Source organism: Chiroxiphia lanceolata, chromosome Z, assembly GCF_009829145.1.
Source record: "Chiroxiphia lanceolata isolate bChiLan1 chromosome Z, bChiLan1.pri, whole genome shotgun sequence".
NCBI classification, from domain to species: Eukaryota; Metazoa; Chordata; class Aves; order Passeriformes; family Pipridae; genus Chiroxiphia; species Chiroxiphia lanceolata.
The window spans coordinates 18543285-18561761 of record NC_045671.1 but is presented as its reverse complement, the minus strand read 5'-3'; the positions used below and the strand labels follow the sequence as shown (position 1 = coordinate 18561761).

Here is an 18477-nt window from a genome sequence, read left to right as displayed (position 1 = left end):
TGGATTTCTTTTTGGAAAGAGTCAGTCCTATATCTGTTACAGGAATTCAGGGATGTTAAGCAGCAGTACACTAGCTTTTGGAAGTGAAATATACAGATTCAGGTCACAGCAGACCTGAGTCCATGCGCTACTCTCTTACCTAAGCCTGAAATAGTAGCGAAGAGCTGCTTAAAATTCTCCGTGATGCAGTAGACACCAGAATATGGATCAAACTGTGGGCTCCACGATTATTTCTGAATGATTTAGAAAATATTTCTGATGAACGAAATGATAAAGTTCTTTCAATAGTTAATAATTTCTATGAATTGCCTATCATTTTGTATGTCTGATTTAAGTAACGGTTTTGCAAAGTTTAAGCTTTTGCATGAGTGACGTTTGCATGTTCATTCTGTCCCTGAACAAGTGGCCAGTCACTATTATATAATGATTTTCTGTACCATGTCTGATGCTTTGGCACTACTTTTATTATGTCTGTAGTGTTAGTATAAATGAAATACTATAGCAAATTCTTCTTCCATTGTAACCTTGTCCAAATTTTCTTTTTTAAAATGTATGGAAATACTTTCTTAAAAATACTATCAGAGGAATTTTTCATTTTGTGTAATGAAACCCCTATATGAATCCTAGGTGGTGTTTTACTAAACCAAGCTTGGAAATGAATCTTAGTGTTTAAAAGAATGTAAGCAACTTACAGTTCCTTAATTGCGAAACATTAAGGAGGCTGTATGAAGAAAAAGAGAAAATTTTTATTTTAAACTTGCTTTAACTTCTGGTGTGTGTTAGGGACCTATAATTCAGGACTTAGTGGAGACATTTAACAAATCACACACCTACCCACCAATGTCTAAACACAACTGGAAAAAGTAAAATACTAGTCTTGTTATCTGTACAGGGAATGCTAATGCCTATAATTGGTCATTGTCTGACCCATGTATTTTTCTCTCCTGATAACTCTGTCAGCCTGCAAACTAATTTTATGGGTTTTTTGTGAAATCTTTCAGTGGTGTTATCAGGGAGAGTGTGTACCTTTTGGCACTTGGCCTCAGAGCATAGATGGCGGTTGGGGTCCGTGGTCAATATGGGGAGAGTGCAGCAGGACCTGCGGGGGAGGAGTCTCCTCATCTATAAGACACTGTGACAGTCCAGCGTAAGTAGCTAAAGTAAGCCAGAGCCAACGAAAAGACACATTTGGAAACTATTCAAAACTGTGGTTTCACATGTTATCTGTAAAAATGTTTTGCTAGTTTGCCAACATTTGTCTTCAGAATAGCAGACAGAAACACTTAAACAGGAGAAGTTCACTAGACATACTTTTAACATTTTTAGTGTATTTTATGTACAGTAAAGATAGCTGGATTTATATTTAGTAGTAACCAGATTAGTTTTCTTTATGCAACTTGCTGTTCATCAATATATATTTAAATTATGCCTTAGGTACATTTCTTTCTTAGGGCATATTTCTTCTGATGCTTGTCTAAGATATAAAATAGCAATTACCAGTTACTTATTAAAAAACCCCGCCACAGTATTTCCAAAGTTTTGCATATAACTGGTTACAGTAAACCATCAGTAGTAGTATTATATTTCATACAATACATTTATGTGCTGCCATGTCCAACACTTAAGTTGTGACTTCCCACTGACTCTTAAAACAATTCAGCGATTTCCTTCTCTACCACGACTCTCTATTGGTCCATTTGCTCTGTTTAAAGAGAGGCCAGCTTCTCCACTACAGCTTGACCTGTTGCGTGTATCTGTACTGGCCTTAAGATCTGTCTATTTTCCAACATTCTGAGCATTGTTCCAGAGAAGATCTGTCAGGTAAGTGCTCCTCTCACTGTCACTAGTCATTCTCAGATGAGTGCTTATTTCTATTGCTGTTCTTTGCTGAATGAATCACTGCTTTTTTCTGTTGCAACTTTTGCCTGTTCTGGTTCCCTCATCACAGCCTAGATCTTTGCAGGATAGTTTTGTTACTCCATTCTCTCTTCTTGTCATGCCCTGTAATTCCTATTTCCTTCACCACTATTGGTTTTTAAGACTACTTTTTCTAAAAACGTTCTCTGTTTCTTTCATGAAAATAAATTCTGTGTCTTTTGTCACTCCTTTCTTATCTTCTGCTCTCTGTACACTCAGTTTTTTGTCGCTTAATATCCATGTTTTGCAAGCCAGGCTGTACATCAACTTTCCATTGCAGTCTGCAAGACAGGCACCACAATGTCACAATACAGCTGCTTAAGGTGGTCTGTTTGCCTCCTGTCATTAGCAGTAACTATCTAATGTGGCAAATATCACTACTTACTTATTGAATCCAAAAGCAGAAATTATCCGTATACATCAATAACATGTCAGACTATGTTACTGAGAGGATAATAAATTAAATTCATTATTTTTTTTCACAGCAGTATTTAAAAATGCTAGTGAGATGTTTGTTTGGAGCACGAATAATATCCTGAGATTTTTTTTTTATACTTCTTTCACCATGTATTTGGCTCAGTATGCTTTTTAAATGTTTAACGAGCAGATGCATTTGGGAAGTGTTATGTCTACAGTAGGAAAATAAAAATCCTATTGGTTCAAGGATGCTGTTTTCTGGTTAAATAGTGTTTCTGTAGTGTGAAAAAAAGCATTGATTTACTTTCTGGTTAATTGTAAAGTTACTTCATTATTTGACCTCTGTGGAAGATAGATAAGGTTCTTGAACAACTTGGGAATTTAAGAGCCAAATGTCTTACTTACGCTAATAAAAATCTGGAGTTTCCTCAGATTTAATACTGATTACTTCAAATCAGAATCAAATTCTTGAACTAGAATGTACAGCCGTTGCTGGTTCCAGGTGTAAAACCAGTCTTTGCTGGTTTACAAGTAAGATGAGAAGATTAAAAAGAAAAAAAAGTATCACTAAAATTAAACTACTCAGTTTAATTTTATAAAGCTAGCAAATAATTCAAACCAACTTTTTTTTTTACTATTTTCAAAATATGGTTAAACCGTACTGCTTGGAACTTACGCAGACTAGATTAATATATGAGTGTTGTTTTGTATCTGCAAATGAAATATTTTAAAATCTCATATTAAAACTTGCATGTACTTTTATTTTTCTTTATATAAAATGTATCTCTTGGATCTGTATTAATAGTAATAATGCATTACTATATCTCATGAAGTTGTGTATGTGCTAACATATAAAATGTGTTTTTCTAGGCCTTCAGGTGGAGGCAAATATTGTCTTGGAGAAAGAAAGCGCTATCGCTCCTGTAATACTGACGTAAGTAATTTTTGTTTCACTGTGATCAACTTGACTTTTTTATGTTTTAGCAGCAATGGATGCATTTTTTTTTCCCCAATTCAGAGAAGCTGTGGATTCTCCATTTAATTGGCAAACAATTGTCCTACAAGGCACATCTATATTGCAGACACCCTAGATGTTCTGCCAGATCTTAGGATCCCAATCTCAATGTAGGGCTCAGCTGGTGCCTTCACACTGGAGCCTGGAGTAAGTTCAACTTGACCTTCCATGGTAAAGGTGAACAAGAAGCGTTCCACATCAGAGCAAAAATCTGTTTAGCCCACTGTCTTGTCTCCCAGCAGGGGCCAATAACAGATTTTTAAGGAAAAAATTATACGCTTTTGATAGCCAAGGCTTGACTTTTCTATGGATTTACTGTATGAGTGAGTTTCCAGAAGCTGGGTGTCTAAAGATTTCTGGAGCTGCTCATCTTAACTGCACTACTTTAAGTCCCACAAATTAAAGTGTCCTCTGTCGATCCACTTTTAAGCCCTCTTACACTTTTAAAACATTCAGTGCTAATCTGTTACACAATACTTTTATACATTCTGTGAAAATGTATTCTAAACCTGCTGTTTTGCCATCTGGTTATTGTACTACCAGAATGATCATGCAGTTTAATTTTAGAGCTGAACCCATTGAATAGTGAGTGACTTACCACTGAGAGGGTCAGACACCATATAAATGTATAAGGTCAAATTATGAACGTCAATTGACGTTCAAAGAATTGCAGAGACCAGTAGATTTTGTTTCAAGATTTATGATAGTCCTTAGTACTTGACATTTTTAATTGAATGGTATGTTGGATTAATGTAAGCATTTAAAGCATGCAAATACGTTATTGATTTTATGAATAAATGTGTGGGTTTTGCATCTTTTCTGTTGAAGTTTATTTTTCAGTGTCAACATTCATTGCCCATCTGTAATTTTCAATATAGCACTCCCTAAAGCTCCCACTATTCATAATGCAAAAACCCCTTCATTTTGACTTCATTTTTCTTGCAGAGATAAGTTAATTCTGGTTGGCCTTTCTTTTGACCATTTTAATCCTTTGGAAGCAGCACACATGCTCCTACTAGGCTTGTTTCTCATCAAGTACTTCCAAAGCCATATATGACTTTTGAATTCAAAGGGTATCTGCTAATGGAAACATTGAGATCAGCAGAAAATAACATTAGCTAATGAGTTCTGGAAACAAAAGTGTGGTAGAAAGAACACGCTCATCAGAAAATTATTTTCTACCACCAACCACACTATCTCTAACAAAAATATATGTATTTTTCCACCTAAAGTGTTTTAATTAAAAAAAATACAAAATGCTAATAGAGTTGCAAGACACAGTATTTCTCAGTTGAAGTAGGTAATTGATTTGTAATATATATAAGGATGTAAATCTTAAATTTTATTTACTTCTAAAACTGTAAAAGCCTCCTTTATATATATATGATAAGAAGCATGGTTTGCTTACAAATTATGGGAATATTTTGTTTATATAACTGTATATACATACTTCTATAAGTTTCTTGTTCTTCAGTCCTTTCTCTTAATAGAATGTAGGCAAATGGTTCTTGTTGGTTCCTTTCATTATGCATACATTCACAGGTGTTATTCCTTGCTTTCATAATTTTAATATTTTCAAGCAATTTTTTTCTAAAATGAACTCATGTGAGAAGCTACATCTTGAAATCTGAGTTTGAACTGTCATCTTCTCATGTTCTCTGAGGTGTTTGGTAATAGGAGACAATGAGTTCAATCACTGAAGTCTGCCTGACCCCAAACTTCGAGATGAACAGATGTTTGGTGTTGTGTCAGTGTTGGTTCAATAATTTGTTAATACTTTTTTAATTCAAAACGTCTTCTCCTCAGGACCTTCTTCAGACCTGATTTTAAGTTCTCATACATTTGCTAGATCCTGCCTCATGATTGGCAGTCTCATAAAAGAGGACCTGGAAACACAAGCACTCTGTTGCTTGACAAGAATTATCAATGTACTGTAGCTACATGAAAAAAGTGAAATATCTTACCCAGTAAAGAGAAGCAGTTATTGCACATGGGCTAGCTATTATAAGATCTTGATTAATGTATAATGAGAATAATAATTATTATGTTAATATTTGCATTGTGCAGTAAATTTTTAGCATCCATGTTCGTAGAGACTCTTTCACTTGAATGCATTTCAGATTCCTGAGAAGTGCTGACTGGCTTAGGTACATAGGAAGACAAGGAGAACTGCCATAATATGGATTCTTCTGTTGCTGATAAAATAGTAATATTTATTAACACCTCTGATGTCTGTCAAACAAATTCTTTTCCAGTCTAAACATGATTTTAATCTGTATTTTTAAATACTGTCTGATGAAGCTTGTAATTTCAGCAGGTACTTAAACATTGATAACAATGTTTAATGTGCTGGGGTTGGATTCAAGATTACTTGTCATTATTACTTTGAATCTGCTGATGAAAAATATGAGAAATAGCAAAGAATTCTCTTTCTCTATAATTCTTTTCAAGATTAATTTAACTTAAATCTACCCTCATTCCAAGTAAAAAAGATACCTTAGAGTTTTGTAGTTGTTAATGGAAAGCAATGAAAATTTAAGTGTAAGTTTTTGTTTGTTGATGCCTGGAGGCTGGTAGTAGTCAGAGCCGGGCACGCTATCTGTTCTTAGTCTCAGCCTTAAAACAATACTTTTGTCAAGGCTACAAGTAAACAGGAATGATACAGCTCTCTAGAAAATGCTTTATTTTTTTCTTGATGTCTTAGTAACGTGTCTCAGTACAGCTGCTTAATACAGTATAACTGAGCCTACAGTTCTTACCTAAGTCTTTTTCTAGCTTTTTTAATGTGTTTATAAGGAGGTAGCTGATGGATTGATTATGATGCATAGTTTGACAGGATTCTGATTTTCCAGTTTTATGGAAACTGTTATGTAACACTTACCTGTCTTTAAATTACTTCAGCTATTTCATGCCAGCCTATGGTTGCAAAATAGACACTTCAATTGTAAACTAATAAAGCGAATTTCAGAATTGGAGCCACAAGACAAAGCAGGAAATCATCTTCTCATCTCTTGCATGATTGTAGTTGTGGTATAAGCATTTAAGCATTTCCTTTCATGCTTATATTTGGAATAAATAAACTTTTTTGTCTCGTGTTTTAGCCATGTCCTTCAGGGGCCCGTGATTTTCGAGAGAAGCAATGTGCAGATTTTGACAATATGCCTTTCCGGGGCAAGTATTATAACTGGAAACCCTACACTGGAGGTAATGGTTAGCATTGCAAAAATGTTATCTTAATGGGAAATCTTCAAAATTATATAAGTGTTATATAGAGAGTAATGATTGTAAATAGAATGTTTTGATTAAAATAGAATGAGCTAACTTTGTGAAGCTCATACTTTTGTCAGTTGCTGATAATGTTGCAGAAGAGCAACATTTCTCTATCCTGGTAGATTTTGTTTTGCTGTGGAGGGGAGCGAGCATCATAAAGACTCCACTTAAAAAATATGGAGCCCTTTTCCACCTGCAGTTGCAATAGAAAGGCTGTAATTTCCTTTCTTTTTTGAGATAGTTTAATCAAGTTTGGTTATGTTTCTGTCATTTTTCAAAGTTCTTCAATTGCTCTTTTATTTTTTTTTCCTGTTCTAAAGCCTGAAAGCTTTAGAAAGTTTTTGCATTTTATTAACCTGAATGGTTTTACCAATGATTTTTGGCTTACAAGCCTAAATGATTTTACTAATGGTTTTTTAGATTAAAAGCCTAAAAAAGGTAATTATTATCATGGGGTTTGAGCTGTACTATAATTCAAATAGGACTGAATTCCTAGTTGACGTAGTCTTATCTTGGTTTTCAAATTTACCTTGATATACTTCTAGCACTACAGTCTGTTCTTATTCTTCCTTTTCAAATAGTATCCTTATTGTTTTAAATTGTTCAGTAATCATTAGGATTGTGTTAACATAATGGAATTTTTATGGAGCCTGCCAACCTTGACATGTCTTTCTATGTTAAATAATCTTTTTTGCAAGAAAGAAGAGTCAAGTAAAGAAATCAGGGGACGTTAAATAAAGCTTATACATTATATGTGTCAGGTATAAGACTAGAAATTTCACATCTGTTTATGCGTAATATTTATACCTAAACATTAATTTTTCAAGATTTCTGTTGGTTGTATTTCTTTTGTATTTCATTTGTTTTTGTTGTCCAGGTGGGGTTAAACCATGTGCATTAAACTGCTTGGCTGAAGGTTATAATTTTTACACTGAACGTGCTCCTGCAGTAATAGATGGGACTCAGTGCAATGCTGATTCACTGGATATCTGTATCAATGGAGAATGCAAGGTTACAAATGTTTTGTAGAGTACTTACGGATTACTTTGTTGCGTCTGCTGTCACATACATTTAATTATGGTACATATGAAATGGGAGTGTTGACAGGTCAAATTGTTAATAAAAGTGTAAGATTGAGACAAAAAGATAAAAAAAGGTATTACATAAAATAGACAAATCATTTGAATTTCAGTAGCTTCTCACAGACTTTCATAGAATCTGTCATTTTGTCTCTTTCCTTGCTTTATGGTTTCTGTTGAAGAGTTGATGGAAAGCACAACAGATGAACAGATTCTTTGCGCTGTTCCACGGCCTGTTCCATCACTTCAGTTAGAACACCACTCTGGCTGAAAAGCAGTAAATGTGCACATACTAATTTGTTTGTCTCTAATGAGTTCATCTTGTTACAAAAATCCTACTGTTAATGTAATTGAAACAGAAAGTTGTCACTATTGCTCTTTAGTTCTAAGAAAAAGATAATGATGCAAGTATTTGCCATTTACTAAAAGTCTGCCATGTTTTAGTAAACTAGCGAAAAAAATCTCAAGTTGAGAATGAACCATGAATAAAGTTGGGTGTCTGTCATCTTGATGAAACAGTAAGTAGAAATCTAAATGGTTAGAACTATAATATTTTGTCAGTTATTTAAAGTATTTTAAATTCTCTTATGATCTGTGTATTACCTGTTTAGAAGATGACAGATAATATTGTTAGACAGTAAAAAAAGACAGGCAAACAGTTATGTAGCTACCTTCTTCTTTGTATAAATCCTGGAGAAAATTGGCAAACTGCAATGTTCGTTCTGTTTACAACCTACTTGTTTCATCCTTCTTTCTTTTTTTCCGAAAGACTCTGTCTTTATTTTCATTTTTTTTAAATTTCTTTTCATCTAGTACAGCGTGCAATTCAGCCTTTCACTATGTTTTATTCCACATTTCTTCTTAATTTGAAGTCATTTGCACTTTACATTCAGACTTATGAAAATTGCAAGTTTTCCCTGCAGGATACGGAAATGTAGGTCTATGAAGTTGTAATGCCTTTCGAAATAGAAATACTGATTATGCTGTATAAATGTTTAAGGAACTAACAGCAAATGTTTACCTTAACAAAGCAATATAGAATAGAGGGCACACAGCTGTAGTAATGTTAAATAACAACATCACTAATCATTTATTGATAACCATAATAATTTTATTGTTTGCAAAACACTGAAATCCCTTCCTGAAAGTCACAGTAGAAATAAAAGGTTCTTATTTATTAAGAATTGATAACAACTCTAAAATGTGGATTCTTCTCCTTTTTTATTTTCTTTCACTGACAAGGAAAATCCACTAGAAGTACTGGCTATCAAAAACAGACTAGATAGAAAGAAGAACTGAATATCTCAAACTTGAGAGAAAAACTTCAAAAATAGTGGTGCAAGACCATCACCCTATTAAAATATTTGTTCTTATCTGTTCTCAGCATGTAGGTTGTGATAATATTTTGGGGTCTGATGCTAAGGAAGATAGGTGCCGTGTTTGTGGAGGAGATGGGAGTACATGTGAAGCCACTGAAGGTTTCTTCAATGACTCATTGCTCAGAGGAGGTATGTACGTGTATGTCCATTCTGTTGCACAGTACATTTAGATGACTCTTCAGTAAATACCTCTGCTGCCTTGATTCCCAGTATGGCATTGCTGCTGGTCATTCACTTGGACTCCTTTTACCTCATTGTTTCCTTTTTTTCTGTATTAGTTTGGTATTAAATACAGTGTGTTTCATTACTTAGGTCTGTTGGTCTTTAATGCACTAAAAGAAATAAGTGGAGAGTGTTTTGTTGTTGTTTAGTTATGGCAATATAGTAAGAGTAATGTTGTGTATTATTTTACTGTGTATGGTAGAATCTAGTAGCTAGTCATGCATGACATTTTAGAGTAGCAAAAATCCAGAAATGTTCATCATATTAAGAACTCAGAAAATGTATATATGCAATTATTTTAAAACTTAGCTCAAAAAAAAAAAGAAAATATTAGTCTTGTAATTTTTGTGTTACCAGTTTTAGACTCACTAATACAGGAAAAGGAGTGACACACTGGAGTTAGTTCAGTTCAGTGAGCAATCAGTAAGATTATACAGGTCTGAAGCTCTTGATCCTCTGTGAGGAGAGGTTGAGAGAACTGGGCTTGGACAGTCTCCAGTCTAGAGAATCCCCTGGTTTTTGGTGACCTCGTATCAACCTTCCAATATTTGTGAGGAGGTTATGGAGAAAACAGGCTCTTTGCACTGCTGGGTACCTGGTGGAAGATGAGACAATGGCTGTAAATTGATAGAAGAAAAGTGCTTACCAAATGGAATAAAAAAATATTTTCCCAGGAGGACAGTCTAGCAGTGGAGCCCATTGCCCAGAACGGTTGTACAGTTTCCATCTTCGGAGTTTTTCATGACCTAGGAGGATAAACTACTTAGTAACTTTGGTCCAATTTGCCCCTGCTTGTAGCTGAAGTTGGACTTAATGACTGACTGAGGTCCTCACCCACCTGAATTATCCAAGAATCCTAAAGTAATTTTATATGTTAATTGCTTCTGATACACTGATGAAAATACTTTATTAGTACTTAAAAAAAGGAATTCCTGAATACATAAGTTCCTCTTATCATTTCAAAATTTTTGTGTGAAGTTTAAAGAGCTTTCTTTTATATGATATGAAAGCAAATGTTCAAGTATATTTGAATCCTATATCTCATAGTAATTTTTTGTTGTAAGTAATTCACTAATGGTCAGTTACATTATTTAATATTGATGAATGTAAACAACAACAACAACAATAAATAAAATTTATCTTTGTCTTATAGGATATTTGGAAGTGGTTCAAATTCCAAGAGGTTCTGTGCACATTGAAATAAGAGAAGTGGCAATGTCAAAGAACTACATTGGTGAGAACATGGTTTAAGTAGCAGACTGTTATTTAAGTCAGAGTTTATGTTGTGATTTGAAGATACATTTTCTGGTTTGGCCAAACCATACACAAAGTTAGAAGTAGCAGAGGGAATAGTTAGCTGCAAATACTAGGTTGTGATCAGACAGTTATAGCAGTTAGTTAGAATATATTCCCTTGAATGGAGCTGTTGAAATACACCACGTATACACCTCCTTGTCCATTCAGTGCAAAGTCGTGTCAAAGTCACTACAGTAGAAGTGTTAGACTTGAACTGAAGTGGATGAGGAAATAATACTCAATATGAGGAAATAAATAATCTACTGTCCCACTGTGAAGTAATGTCATCCATCTGAGAATTCTCTTGAGGGATTATAATGTTTTAAAACGCAATTTTATTTCATCAGCAGCCATAGTTACTTAAATGCTAACAATGCCGTCTCCATACTTCAAGGCAATTAAATGTACTCCTTCCACAGTGTTGCTCTTATAGGGACTAGGTGCCATTCCTGGTTTATAGATAAAGAAAATGAGATGCAGAAAAACTGTGTGATTAAGTGAGATCACTCAGGAAACCTGTTGTAAAGCACAGGATTAAATTCAGATTCCCAGATTATTATCAATTTCTTTAAAGACTATTAAATGTGCTTTCTGTTTTTGTTTAATAATGGTATTTACAAATCTTAGTCAAACTCAAGACAACATGCATTTCTGAAAGTTTCTGTAGCTTAGTTTGAATAACAGTCAATTGACAGTGGTGCAAGAACACCAATTTCTTAGTCAGAAGTAGATTAGAGAGCTGATTAGTTCTACAGCAAACTAACAGATTAACACTACTTGTTTAAGCTGAAAAGCAGCTGCAGGGGCTACTTATACCAGTCTGTAGTCCATGTAGTTGGTATATAACACTAACATTTGGGAAGGGATTTGTGATATTTGTGAGTTAGAAAGGCAATTATCCTCATTAGTCACATAAATTCCTAAGTGGATTATATTGACAGTGATGGTACTGTTGAATACCTACCTTTCTTTCTGCCTGCAACCCTTTCTGAAATTCAGCAGATATTCAATCTCCTTCAATTCTGCAGGAATAATAACACTACTAGCAGTTGAGTGCTTCTATTCTTTCAGCATCATGTTCCCCATGGCCCCTCCCCCATTTCAAAATGTACTATGTGTAAGTTTACTTCTACATCCTGTAGTGACATTTCAAACAGAGATGGTTGGAGGGAGGTATACTATCATAGTCATTTTCTGGAATTTCATGGACAGGTGGAAACCAGAACAAAGATGCTCCTACAATTGTTTGTTATTCTTCTGTAGGAATAGAGCAGAGGAAAGTGATCTGGAAAAGCATTTTGATTGGCACGATCTGAATAAAATGGATGGACAATGGAAATTTTTTGGCTTAAATAGAAAATACAGCTTCATTTATATTTAATCTGGCCACAGATCTAAAAATGTACAGTTGTACATAAATACTCTTTTTTACGTGCTTGTCACAATTTCAAGGGATTTCCTGAGTTCCAGGCTCTCTCCTCACTACTATGGTTCATGACACAATACAGTGACTACACAAATAGGGAATTCCTCTCTGTTACTAGTTTCTTGTTTATCATCTCCTTCTGGTACTACAGAACTTCTATAGACAATAAGGAACTTAAATTACTTTGAGAATTCCAGGTAAGTGAATGTGTCAGAGCTAGTTTCTTTACTCTAAACACGTGAGTATTTCCAAAGTAAATCCAAGCAAGTCAGTGCAATTGGATTTAAGCTATGGAAAGATGTTCATTTTTAGACCCTTTGGTGCTGATGGAAATGGTTACTAATCCCTGCTGAATATTGCTGTCATCAGCTGAACATTACTGCCTCTTCGACTGTCTCTTGCTCGTATGAATGCTCTCTGATATGTTTTAGAAAATTCAAGTATCATTGAGACATTTTCTGTAACTGTTTAAGGTAAACCAACTGCCCACATGCATGCAATTGAGAATAAAACATTACACAACCAAAGTTGTCTTAATCCTTAACGTTATGATATGAATTCTTTCCCTATCCAGTAAAGTCAGTTATATGTCTCAACAAAAATGACAAGCTTTTTGATTATGGGTTTCCAACCATCATTTTCCCTTTATTAAAAACATGTTTTATTTAAAGTAAATATATAAGCGAAATATGTATGTTGGTAATCTTCACCTTAAGTCAAGAAGTCAGTATCTAATTAACAGAATATTAATCTTAAGAGCCAATGTTAATTTTATATTTAGAAATTTATTCTGATATTATTGATAAAATATCAAATAAAATAATAAAATAATAAAATCCCTGAATAATATGTGCTTGTCCATCCTAGTGGTTTGTTAGCTATGAAATAGCTGTTTTACCTACAGTTCTTTTATGGTCAAGGCTGTAAATTAGGAACAATAAAATATCCTATCAGATCAAGTACCTGATACTTAGATTTGTGGTAGAAATATCTTGTATTTATGGTTTAATAAGGAAAAAAATAGTGGACAAAGGAAAGAAAACAAGAGCTGATTTGAAGTCATGTGTCAGACTAAATGTTCCTTCTCTATTTTCCTCTGGACATTATCTGAGATACTTATTCCATGACATGGTTTCTTAATCTAAAGATGAGGTTGATTATACATTTCAGACCTGCATCTGTTTTATGTAGATCAGCATACATTGCTCATGGGCTCAGTTTTTAAGTTTAAGATATATTGTAAGTTGTCTGAGGCATTCTGGTTTGTTCCATATAGCGTCTGCACATTGAAACCTGCAAAGTACATCTGCATATTGAAGATTATTGCAGAGGTGAAACTGTTGATTTGCATGAGGGATCTTTTGACCAGGGCTAAAGAAAAGGTTTTATATTGCTTGAAAAAACAGTGATATAGAGCTGAAGTTCACATACTTCTAACAGCTTAGTAAAATAATTTACAATGGCTTCTCCATTATAAATGCTACTTCCAATTTTTAGGTGGCTTGTATTTTTTTTTAAGCTTTAAAATCTGAAGAGGATGACTACTATATTAATGGTGCCTGGACTATTGACTGGCCAAGAAAGTTTGATGTTGCTGGAACAGCTTTCTATTACAAGAGGCCAGCAGATGAACCAGAGTCTTTGGAAGCACTAGGCCCTACTTCAGAAAATCTCATAGTCATGGTAAAGTTATAATTAATATATTTGTGAAATTTGAAATATGTATTTGTGTTTTGAGAAAAGTCAAGGCCATGAATGAAATAAAAATAGGTTGTGTTTTCAAAAACTGTACAGCTTGCTTAGCTGGGACTTTGCATGAGTGTTTTTGATACACCTTTCCTACCTTTCAAAACTGACTGCAAACATTGTAATGAAATAGGGAAAGAGTCAGAAGAGCACCAGGCAGTCTCACAGAAAATGCCTCATCTCTGTTAAATGTGGTTCACACTAATAGTAGCAGAAATCGTAAATGAGCCATACATTTTATCTCTGCATGCTGCTGATAGATGATAGTCCCTGACAGTTCTGTAGATGTCAGTTTTAAGCCTGGCCTGAGTGTGACGTATATATACTCTTACCACAGAAAGAGTATCATTACTTGACCCATGTTAAAGTATATTGTTGTGACATACATTGCTCTGAACAGATTTTATAAGGTATGAGGATGTAACAGAAGATGTGACCAGGATCCTGATACCCTGTCTCTGACAACAGGCAATAGTGAGTGAGCCTGCTGTTTCACTGCTACGTTGAGGAGTATAAGAACAAAGTGATACTTTCCCAGTATAGTCTGTCAGCTGCCAGATTCGCAGTTCAGGAGCTGCCTGAGCCAGATGGGATATTTTTTGTGTAGAATAATTGTTGCATGGATATTCACATTTTAGGCAGCATTTTCAAACACCTGAATCATCTTTTTATCTTCTGTAGCTGTTGATAAGCTAGAGAGTTCATATAGAATGAATATACAATTATTATAGTGCCTTTTCTCATTCAGTCAGTGTCACTGACCTTCTTTCTGCAAGTTCTCTGCTCTTTCATCCAATGAAGGTAGGCAGAAGCGCTTCTGAAAAATGTAACAAAGTAGAAATGGATTAGAAGTAGCCCTAAGATGAGTCAGATTGTTGCATCTAACATGATTATATATTACTAGCAATAAAAAAAAAGTTTGTTAGAGAGTCAAAGGCTACTGTTGGACAGGGTGGAAGTGCAGTACAACAGTGAGGGTAGACGAAAGCTCATGGTGATTGTTGCACTTTTGTCTATATCATGTGCAGTGATGTGGCTTTGGCAAGAGTTTTGATATTCCTTTAAAGGAATCACAGGTGTGATTCCACTAAGCATATGCTGTTGGCTGCATTAAGGAAAAACAATTACCTCAGCAACAGTCTGTTGTTGCTATTATTGCTATTACTGTAGTTGCTAGAAGTGCTAACAAGGGCAGAGTTAGGTTCATAGCTGCTGTGTGGCTTGTACCCCTCATAATATTTTAGTTAGAACTGCTACATGTTTGCACAGTAATGTCCTTGTCCAGCTTTGAGCTCCCATAGTTATTCAGCTCTCAAATTAATTTCCATGAAGACATTAATTTTATGAAAGCTAGCATTTTAGAACAATTTTTTCAGGAATAAAGAACTGATGGAAATTATAAAGTTGTGTTAAGGGAGAAAAAAAAAGATAAAGCTCATCCTAGACAATAATACTTTTGTATATGTTTTAAAAGTTAGTACAGATTCTTGTGGGAATACCTAAAAGAACTACTGTGACTTCCTTTATTGCTTTGTTGCCTCTGACAGGATGTAACACGTGCCTAGAATAAATGTCACTGTGTTTGCCCTCTGCTTGCCCGTTTTAATGGTATAACCAGTTGTTTTCAACTACAGATTCTGCTACAGGAACAAAATTTGGGTATAAGGTATAAATTCAATGTTCCCATCTCTCGCACTGGCAGTGGAGACAATGAAGTTGGCTTTGCATGGAATCACCTGCCTTGGTCAGAATGTTCTGCCACTTGTACTGGAGGTAAGACACCAGGCAGTCAAGCTACAGGGTAAACTGAATTGCAAGATACACTTTACTGTATAGTTATGTAGGTGACTAATTGAAAACATTTCTTTCAGGCATGCCTCAAACCTTAATGAACATTTATTTTAATCACAATGGATTTTATTGTTTTTAAGTACATTTAATATGTTCATATCTTTTGATTAAATACAGTGTATCTTGGCACAGTGTCTCTCTCTGCTGATACTTCTTCCGAGACCCTCTTGAAGTTGCTATGTTTGATTTTCACAGGAGCTTTGTTGATAAAGGACATCAGAAGTTTTGAGTAAGGAGATTAAAAACCAGAAGGCAAAACAGGCACCCATTATTAAAGAGATGTGTCTTTGTGTGTTTGTAGGTATGTTTCACACAATTCTAGTCAGTCCTCCTGTCCTCCAGCCACCAAAGTTTAGGATGCACACTTGGCAGCTCCTCTATAGCAGATGATAACAATTGGATTATACTTGCTAGCCCATAGCAATATGAGAGAACTGTTGCCCTTTGGCAGCAGTGGGGGATTTGTAGGTTGTCCCATGTGAATCATCATGGGTGGCTTTTGCCCACAATTTACTATATTCCTAATCCTCCCTCTAGTGGCCACCAATGCAATTCTTTACCTCTGGCTGGGAGAGCAGGACAGTTGGCTTCCTTCAAAGCCAACACCATTGCTGCTACAAGGAACTGGTGAGTAGAAGTGCTGTGTGAACAGTATCTTTCTTCTCTCTGGAGACTGAATGAATCATCTCCCCAACATGCCTCTGTTTCAGAAGATATGGGAGAGTGCTTTAAATCCATCTCAGAATTTCAGTTTCTGCTGCACTGTGAATAGCCCACAGCAAGAGGAAGATACAATATTTTTTTAAAGAACCTTTGGAACAAATATTTTTCACTTTCTTGTTTTCTGACTATTGGAAGCATTCATGTTTAGAACCACGATAACTCACCCTTCTGCTGGAAGTTGCTGTGGCCATTACTTCTTGTGTGCAGTGTAAATACAGTTTAGCCATACATAATACACAAAGGATAGCATGAATTCTTTTCTCTGACACTAGAGAAGGTCTTGAAACAAAATAGACAAAGATGCCAACTTTCTCCAGTATTTTTATTGTTCATTTGTTAGATTCCTGGGTTACAGGGTGCTTTTTTTAACTTCAATTTTAGTAATAGTAACTGTGGTAGGGAAAGGAACATTTTAAAGGAGAAGTATAAAGAAGGGAAGTGCCTAGCTCATAGCAAAAGACAGTTCCAAGTATCAGAACCTTAGGAGTATTGTCAAGTCCTATTTTTTATGATGGCAGTGAGTTAATGATCTGTCTGATGTCATGGGAAATTTTCCACTGATTTAGGTAGAGGCAAGATTTTAGCCATGGATCTTCTGTCATGAAGGTCATTCTTATTTCACACATTTGACAGTATACAATGAAAAAATAATTGGTTCTGAAGGAGTAGGCACTAGTCTAGATTAAAAAAATTGGATGTAATCATTAACTTTCAAGGGAAGATTTGTGAATCCCTAAAAACTGCTTGTATTTATTATTTTTAAATTCAGAGGGAGGGAAAGGAGAGATTTTTTTTTTTTTTTTGGTAGCTTATGGTGGCCAAACCAGGCACTTTTCTCTCCTGTCTTTCAGCTTAATAGAAGGACATCCTGTGGCCACTTGTTTTCACTGAGCGCTGTGCTCATGACATAAGTATTACATTGTAGCTATAATTCATCTTAAAGACTGTATCTGCTTTCTCTATTTGAGTACCTGCTACTCCTTTCTGTTTATGAAACACCTTTCGCTGTATGCCAAAAGAAGATACAATTCTAAAGAGGAGCTGAGTCAGGGAAAAAGAAAAGGGAGACAAAGGTTGTAGAGACAAAGACTTTAACTGGCAAATTTAGTTAGTAAAAATATGAAGTGTTGAGAAAACTTAAAACTGAAACCACAGCATGGCTTTGTTTATTTCTATAGTATTCATTATGAAGTTCATTATTGAAGTTCTACTTACTTAAACTCTGTCTTTAGAAGAGACATTTTGCTAGACTTCAAAGGATAACAAAGTATTAAACAGTTAAAGAATTTCTCACTGAAAGTAAAAAGGATAATAAGCATGTGTGAAGAATATTGGCATGGAAATATATTTTTATTTAGGGGGTTAAAGAAATACATGGTGACTTAGGGACAGACTGTGAATATTTTTCAACATTTTCCTGCTTCTTACTGTAGTTGGTGTACCTCACCTGTAGTGCAAGAACTGATCAGGTTTTGATCATATGATTCATCCTGATCCAGGAAACCTCCAGATAATGTAGAGCCAGATATACTTCTATATCAAAGCATAGGGTTTATTTCAAAGCTTTAGGCAAATCTAAACTCTAATGAACACATTTAACTTCTATCCATCTCTGAACTTGTCTGTATTTTAAGGTTATGTCTTGTTTTCTAGGAGTATGTAACACTTAAAAAGCTCTCTTAGAAGAACATCACATTTGCAAGTATTTAGAAGCCAGGAAATGTCAGAATTAAGGATTACTATGAAATCTTTTTTTTCCTGTAGTTGTGGCTGTTCTGTGAAACAGGGACCAATTGACCAGGCACCATTTTCACAGGCTAGCTCATGTCTACTGAACACTGCATAAGTCTGTTTGTCTCTAAATCAGACTAATTTTATCTGCATTGCATACCTTTTGACCAAGTCTGTGATTTTTAAACCTGATTATTACTACATGTAATAACCAAAATGATGTTTCTCCAGTGTGAACTTGAGGATATATGTTGAATGGCTGAAGGAGAGCCCAAAGGCATTGTGACAGTGCAAAGTTTAAATAATTTTTGAGTATTATATGTTGCAGAAGTGTCCAGTTTTTTTGTGCAGTCTCTCCTTCATAGCATTTTGAGAGCAATCCACTGCATTCAGCTGTTCCTAGAC

At 35.0% G+C, this 18477-nt stretch overlaps 1 protein-coding gene across 6 annotated transcripts in view; it reads left to right on the top strand.

The window, feature by feature from the left end:
* ADAMTS6 (ADAM metallopeptidase with thrombospondin type 1 motif 6) overlaps nucleotides 1-18477 on the top strand; it is a 146500-nt gene that overhangs the window by 102833 nt on the left and 25190 nt on the right. For all 6 annotated transcript variants that reach the window (XM_032676257.1, XM_032676253.1, XM_032676254.1 and 3 more), the window contains 8 exons: nucleotides 1002-1147; nucleotides 3205-3268; nucleotides 6451-6553; nucleotides 7497-7630; nucleotides 9083-9206; nucleotides 10453-10533; nucleotides 13541-13704; nucleotides 15402-15540. In XM_032676257.1, coding sequence (XP_032532148.1) covers nucleotides 1002-1147; nucleotides 3205-3268; nucleotides 6451-6553; nucleotides 7497-7630; nucleotides 9083-9206; nucleotides 10453-10533; nucleotides 13541-13704; nucleotides 15402-15540 — 955 coding nt within the window. The remainder of the gene's footprint in view (nucleotides 1-1001; nucleotides 1148-3204; nucleotides 3269-6450; nucleotides 6554-7496; nucleotides 7631-9082; nucleotides 9207-10452; nucleotides 10534-13540; nucleotides 13705-15401; nucleotides 15541-18477) is intronic.